At 32.9% G+C, this 7,463-nt stretch overlaps 1 protein-coding gene across 7 annotated transcripts; it reads right to left on the reverse strand.

Annotated features, from left to right (window-relative positions):
- Positions 1-162: 162 nt before the first annotated feature.
- Positions 163-7,209, reverse strand: LOC111785913 (calcium-transporting ATPase 9, plasma membrane-type-like). 7 transcript variants are annotated; one of them, XM_023666276.1, is made up of 12 exons: positions 6,945-7,209; positions 6,425-6,690; positions 2,588-2,704; positions 2,467-2,506; positions 2,011-2,135; positions 1,789-1,920; positions 1,595-1,684; positions 1,112-1,181; positions 693-763; positions 537-620; positions 369-446; positions 163-267 (listed from the first exon to the last, which is right to left on the reverse strand). In XM_023666276.1, exons 2-12 carry the CDS (start codon positions 6,620-6,622, stop codon positions 178-180), a joined length of 1,095 nt encoding a protein of 364 aa, XP_023522044.1. In that variant the 5' UTR covers positions 6,623-6,690; positions 6,945-7,209; the 3' UTR covers positions 163-177. The 7 variants fall into 7 exon arrangements, with proteins under 7 accessions (XP_023522044.1, XP_023522046.1, XP_023522048.1 ...); XM_023666278.1 differs by having other exon boundaries at positions 6,425-6,693; XM_023666280.1 differs by having other exon boundaries at positions 6,425-6,702.
- Between the last annotated feature and the right edge of the window lie 254 nt (positions 7,210-7,463).

Consider the following 7,463-nt stretch of genomic DNA (forward strand, 5'->3'; position numbering starts at 1 on the left):
GCCCACTTTTTCCATATGAAAGAACAATCTTGAACAAAAAAATGAGAGATAAAATCTTGTTCATAAATGCATGCCGATACTTGTAGTTCAAGAACTGCACTAGACGGATTATCAAGAACAGCATCAGACGGATCATAAAGAACAGCCCCAGAGTTTAATGAAGACAGTTACAAGAAGTCAAAGCATGAAAATTACCAGCATGGTACCAACTCCATCTGCAACTTTACAACCAGACATCATAAAGGGTGCCTTCTGATCCTTGCGAACCTGAGAGACAATATCAGCTTAGTCATGAAATAAATAAATAAATAAAATAAAATAAAATAAAATAATTACATCGTGTGGTTGAAAGGAAAATATAAACTAACAATCTTGCTTTCGCCAGTCATGCTAGATTCATCTATGGCAAGTGAATGACCGGTGATTAATATTCCATCAGCAGGGATCTAATCCAAACAAACGTGACTGTTAAATTAGAAAAATATGGTTGAACTATAAAGCTACCAACAAATAAATTGACCATAAAGGACAGCAACCTGATCTCCAATTTTAAGAGGTACAACATCTCCAACAACGATATCAAATATTGAGACCTTTAAAGTTCTACCATCCCTCAAGATCTGCATCAAATTTTGCTTAGTTCACAGGTAAACATAAAAATGTCATAGTAGCATCAAGTAGCCAGTATGTACCTCTACTTGTATGTTCTGTTTTTCCTCATTTAAGTTTTGAAACTGAAGAGACTGTCGATAATCACTGACCGCTGTCAAATAAAAAAGGATGATTCAAAATTATGAAGACATTGTAGAACAGAAACTTACATTCCTCTATATGAGACATTCCTAAAAATGACAAAAGCATAATAAAAACTCTCAAGTATAAATCAATTTGTACAGCATTAGAATGTCTATAAAATACAAATATGTGCAAGACCTAAACGAACCTGCTGGAACAAAAAGGCACGTAAATATCATATTAAAATTACTTTAAAATGGATTTCATACTTTTTTCATTTCCATCATCATTAAAATATGAAAAACTCTTGCCAGCAATTCCTCCCTCTTCTTTGGCAAAAGAACACTTGCAATTAGAATGGGATAAGATAGAATACCTGTGACCATTATGACAAGAAACACAGCAAAGGAAATGCTTCCTCCGTCATACCATCCTTCCTTTACACCCTGTGATGATTACCAAAGTCAGAATGCACTAAACTTACAACAAGCCAACAGAGGAAGCAACGTGTGAAGAAACCAAAAAGTGTTGCATGTCAGATTGAAAATAAAATCAAATGCATGGGCTTCAACTTCACCCTAGACTCGAGTAGCGTTTTGAATTTTAAGAACTTATAAGCATATCCATCCTAACACAGCCACATCTACTCTCTGCCAATTTCACACTGTATTTTCAACATAACACTTCACCAAGTTGATCTTTACCAAAATTGATCATAGCGAAACATGAAGTATCAGTTACATAAACCTGCTGGTCTTATATCTTTGTGGCAAAAATACTAGTCACAATGTGTGACATAAATATATTTCGTAAAAAATTATCCACAAGAAGGAGGAGACATTTAATAAACCATGCGAACCTTTGTTTTCATTCCCAAAGCTAATGATGCCACTGCAGCTATAATCAAGATGATTAGGGTTAAATCTTGCCAGGCTTCCCAAAGAAATCTCTGCCAAAAATAGAACAGTCAGAATGAATGGCCATTTATCAACACAAGAAAAAAGAAAAGAAATGGGAAACTAGTTCTAAAAAAGTCACAAAAATTGTTTGTACCAAGAAACTCCGTCCTTTTTTACGTGGATATGTATTTGATCCAAAGGTATTTCTTCTTTTTAGTAAATCAGTTTCATCCCCCGGTATTCCTTTATCGGTATTTGTTTTCAATAAATTTGATAAGCCTTTGACCTGGTAAAACACAAGATAAAATGTTTTCACTTAAGCCAAGGATGAAGAAGGATAAATATGATACAATGAAACAAACTATAACTGACTCACTCCTCCATATTGTTGTAGAGAAGAAAAGTTTTGTTCACGGGTCAGTGAGACAAGATGTTCTAAATTAATGCCATAGTCACCAGTTGACGTTGGAGGTGGTACTGAGAAACCTACCAGTGGAGACACTAAAATTAGAGGAATATGAGTCGAGTAAAATTGAAGCAATGCATTATCAGTTCCCAGTTTCTTGTTACAATCATTGCATTTCAGGCAGCTAATCAACCAATTGCTTCCATCCAGAAGCATCGACATTGGGTTTTGGAATGAAACTAATTTCTGAATGAATTATCTACAGCTTCAGATAACATGTATTGTGGTACAAAATTTTCAGTGAACTAAACAAGGAAAAGGCTTGATAAAGGACGGCGTAGAAAATTTGCTGTAACACGACACAAAAAATAAAGAAGAATATCCCAAGTTTTGTTAAACATATGGAAATTTTTAGAGAAATAATACCAGTTTGTTGTTCCCCTGCCAATTTGAAAAGCAGTGCTGCCTGAAGAAAAACGCAAAAGTGATAAGGATATGAAAAACCGACCTTGTGATATAAAATGTTGGTGATGACTCAAACTATTACCCTTATAACTTGAGAGTGGGCTCTAATCATCCTTCTTCTTTTCTCTTTCTCTTCCTCCTTTTTTAAATCCAAAGTATATCGAAATCTCCGAGATGCATTAAGCACCAACGCAGCTTGCTGCACCCCAAGAGGAAAATTAAAAAAAATATAAATAAATAAATAACTAGTTCATGCCTCATGTACCAGAAGCTGAAATATCTTTCATAACATAAAACGCAAAATTAGGAATAATTTTGTGAACTTCCATAATATTTTATCACTAAGGATATTGATATTCTAGCTTTAATAGAAAATGTATGCAATAGGAAAGAAGCATTTCTCCACAAGAGCTTCATTTGCAAATGTGCACCACGTTTTTATTCTTTTGAATGGTGACGGTAAGTTTCCAAGTTCATTTATATCCTAAACCTCTCATTCTGTAGTATTTTGGAACAGGAAACTTATTTGGCATTATCCTGCGGCCATTAGAACATAATTTGGCACTTTCTGAATATCTGATTCTTCATTTAGTTTTTTTTACCATTGCATCACCCATGATTTTATTTAATATCACTAAGTCTCTAGATCAATTTGCATGCACCTTGGCTAACCTCACATAACAACCATCTAAACCTACAATATTTAGAACGTACAATTTTAAATATTATGTAAGTATCTACCCTGGTTTCAGTTCATTCACTCTAAAACCTTTAACTTCTTCACTATCCTCAATGGGTGACCCTATTACTTCGTGCACACAATACATGATAATTTTAATTGTACTCGACATGGACAACAATATTTATTTAGTTTGATGCATTCAAATGTGACTCATATTTGCTATTAATGATCAAGATTGGCAAAGACTCCAATTCTGAAGAGAAACATCTCAACCATCTAGACAAAATGGCAAGGTTCTTGCCAGAAGGATTACCAAGCCTAACCCCCCTCTTCACACAAATTGAAATTGTTTCACTTATCCAAATGCCCACACTCTCACCTCTTCCCAAAGAAAACCCCTCTTGAACTTCTTTAAAAGGTTGGTGCTTTTTTAACAAGAAACAAACTTTTCATTACTGATATTCTAAAAAAGCATGGGAGCAAGAAAATATAAGGAACAACAAAACAACAAAAACACAGCAACAACAACGAAATAAAGACATCCCAATGACGGTAAATATCACGAAGAGAATAAGCAGCAAAAGAGTTCGGAAGCGTGCACTAGGAAGACCCGTGAAAACAAACTGAATCAAAACGCTCGAATCATGCTGAAGTGTGAACATTTCAAACTGACTGCAATTATCAACGATTTGAGTGACATTAAATAGAAGTCTAGCTTTCTACAAAGGTTAAAGTGTTTCTTTGGCTATTTATCCAAGAAAAGTTGAACACTGGTGACTTATTGCAAAGGACTTAATGCCAAACTAAGTACTCTACAAACTAAAAAAACCTAACCAAAACTATTAAATCTAACTCACTACAACAGTTTTACTCCCCTTCAAAACTAACTTGCGTGAGTTTATAACAAATGGACCATCTACAAAACTGAAATTTACTTCATTCTATGGTTCCAATATTATACTTCAATTGAAAACCTTATCTTAACATTATCAGAACATCAATAAAGCAGCATGCCAAACATCCACTTGGTTGCAAAATTGCACAAAGAATTTAATTGTAGACCCATAATTTCCTTCTTGAACACAATGTTCAAATATATACAAATAATATTTTTGCGAGTATAATGCTTCTTTGTTTTGGGTAAAAAACATGTGGGATAATGAAGATTTGAATTTCCAACCTCACAGAAAAAAGTGCATGTCAATTACCATTGAAGTATACTCAGTTTACCATGACTGTAATGCATCTTTCAATCGACCTCTTGATTTCTTGAAAGTGCGTTCTTCCACACCAAAATATTGGTAAAAGAATGAATAAAAATGCCAAGAAATTCTTCTTCATCCTCAGTCTCAGCAGGTTTAGTAGAACTTTAAATTCATGAAGCACTTCACCTCCACTAGTCGGATTACTAATCTAAAAAGAAGCCCTTTTTTCTCCGGCAAGATCTTGGTGCTTCAAAGAAACTAATTGTGATTATTCAACCACAAGTTGAATCAGTTTTCCTGTCTTGATGCAAAATGGACCTTAAATCTTGAATTTGCTCTTTCCCATCCAATGCTTCTGAGAAAACTACCGATTAAACTTTGTATTTTCATTCAGCTTGAGATGGATTATTTGGCTCTAAATCCAAATTGAAATTTATGTTTGTCCAGGAAGCCTCTTAGAAACTTTGTGATGTCTTTTTCAATTATTTTGGTGCTAAATTACCAAGGTTTGGATGAAACTTATTTGGTAGAATTAAGAAATTTTGTGTAATATATGTTCTTGGTTTTGACTGACTATAATCACTCTCAAATTGATCTTCAAATTTGCCTAACCCTCAGCATTTGATGAGTATTGTCATGGATCATAATAGTAGTAAGAACTGAATTTAGATTGCAATTCTTGTGAAATACTTGACCGAAAAATCTCTTGCTTTCATCCAACTCATGTTTTTTTTCTTAAAAACTTCCATGAATGAAAAGATATTTATTTCTTTCGCCCACTGCTTCTTGTACAAATCTATGAAATCATGAACCATAATCAAAATATTGAGATAGATTTTAGGTCAAAACGAATTCTTCCATGAAGTCGCTAGAATCAAAACTCCAATCTTGACTTCCGTTGTATTCAAATCCTTGCTCGCTCAAATCAAAATCATAACCTTAGTTTTCATTGAATAGTTGAAATTTTTTTGTGCATCATATTTCAACTGCTCATAGCTCTTTCATTGTTCTCTCATCTCTTCCTAAAAACATAATCAAATGATTTTATAATAACTCATACAAGAAATTTTAAAGTGACAAACTAAAAAGAACCCAACCAAAATTATAAACTAATTCACTATCTCTATAAGTCTAAATGGTTGGTTAGTTTATTTAGTTTTAAGTTAACGTTAATATACTAAAATTTAACAAAAAAATAAATAAAAACAATAATAATTTAGATCAAACTAGTATATGGGTCAATCAATGTTCAATATAAATTTAGATCAAACTAGTATATGGGTTTGACTTTTTGGGTTTGACCAGCCCATAACCCATGGAGAAATATATAAAAGTAAAAAATCTTGAAAATAAGAGAAATAAATTCTTTGTTGAATTTATTGTATAGATATATAGTTTATCAAAAAATCATATATAAATCATTTTATACTCATAAATAAATAATATAAAATCATTTTATTCAATGAAATGAAAATAACATTTTATAATTTTTTTTAACACATACTTTTATATTCTGCTTTTTATTTGTCACCATCTATCAACTTATAATTTTATTAATAATTATATTCTTTTATTCTAGGGGTAAATGATAATCATACTAACAATTTTAATCCAAACTCCAATCATCCTAAACCCTAAACCCTAAACCCCTAAACCTAATTCAATTCTTCAATTTTAAAATATTTTTAAAAATTACTTTTCAAATAATAAAATAAGTATTTGTATATATAATTGTATCAATATTTTTTTAAAAATAGTAATAAATGTATCAATATTTTCTAAAAATAATAATTAATTCGATAGTTAAGCCCAACCTATAATAAGTTTAGGTATTATGTTCAACCCATAAAAATTCGATAGTTAAGCCCAACCTATAATAAGTTTAGGTATTATGCTCAACCCAATTTATCATTTAAATAAGTTTATAATTTTTTTTTTTTTTTTCCTTTTTTCATTTTCTTGGATAGTAAATGATAATATATAAAAAAAATAAAAGAAAATAAAAAAAAAAAAAAGAGGAAAAGATAATTACCCTCCATCGCTTGAGTATCTCGAGCGGGACGTTTTTGGTATTGTCGACATCAAAAGGATCGGAAACCTCTTCTTCCTCCTCCTTGTTAATGCTTTTGCCGGAGGAGAGCCCAGCCTCAACATCGTCTTGCCGGCCGGACGTGGAAGCGTTGAGCGGAAATAGGCCATTGCCCGAAGCCGATGAACCACGAGACGTCATGTTTGGCTCAGTTCAAGTTAAAATATGTCGCAACAAAGATCATACACACAATCAGCCGACGCTTATACCTGCTGAGCCATCTCGCCGTAGACGAAAACAAGAATCATTCAGACTCGAACAAAAAAGGTCCAGAAATCGAAAAGACGCGGTTAACTTGAACAATAAAGAAAAACAGCCAAATTATCGATGCTAATTCTGGTGGAGACAGTGGAGACAGTTACGATATTCCTGGAAGAGCGATGAAATTGGGGGATTTTGAAGTAGAAAAAAAAGGAGCGAACACATACCAAATTTAGGAAGCTACAGAGAAGCGAAACGGTACCAGTGCTGCTGCTCGAAACTGAATCCGCGCATCCGCAGAAGGCAATGACGGCCAAATTAGCGATGTGGCTGTTCTGTGTCTGTAACTGAGAGATGAGGAATCCATTGATCTCGAAAACGAAGCTCTAAAGAAGCTCAAACGAGGAAGAGACACGGCAGAAGATCGCCATGGATGGGCGATTCATTGAAGCTCTGCGCTGGATGAGCACTACACTGATCTGTAACTGTCCCTTCGTTGTTTAATCCTATAGAGAGAAACTTCGTCGAAACTTCGTGTAAGACTTTCAGAAAATACATTTAGTTTTTTTCTTTTTTTATATAATTTTTATTTATTCTTTTCTCATGTTTTAATTCTGTTTTTTAATTTTTATATTTTTCTTTCAATTTTTTTATTTTTATTTTTTATTTTCTGAAATTTTGCATATTTCCCGCTCAGTTTCCGTTTATTCTCACCTTTTAATAATTAATCTAAATTTTAAATTAATTACAAAATTAGAAATAGTCAACATCAATTACCATA

This window comes from Cucurbita pepo, unplaced genomic scaffold (genome assembly GCF_002806865.2).
Source record: "Cucurbita pepo subsp. pepo cultivar mu-cu-16 unplaced genomic scaffold, ASM280686v2 Cp4.1_scaffold000829, whole genome shotgun sequence".
In the NCBI taxonomy this organism is placed as follows: domain Eukaryota; kingdom Viridiplantae; phylum Streptophyta; class Magnoliopsida; order Cucurbitales; family Cucurbitaceae; genus Cucurbita; species Cucurbita pepo.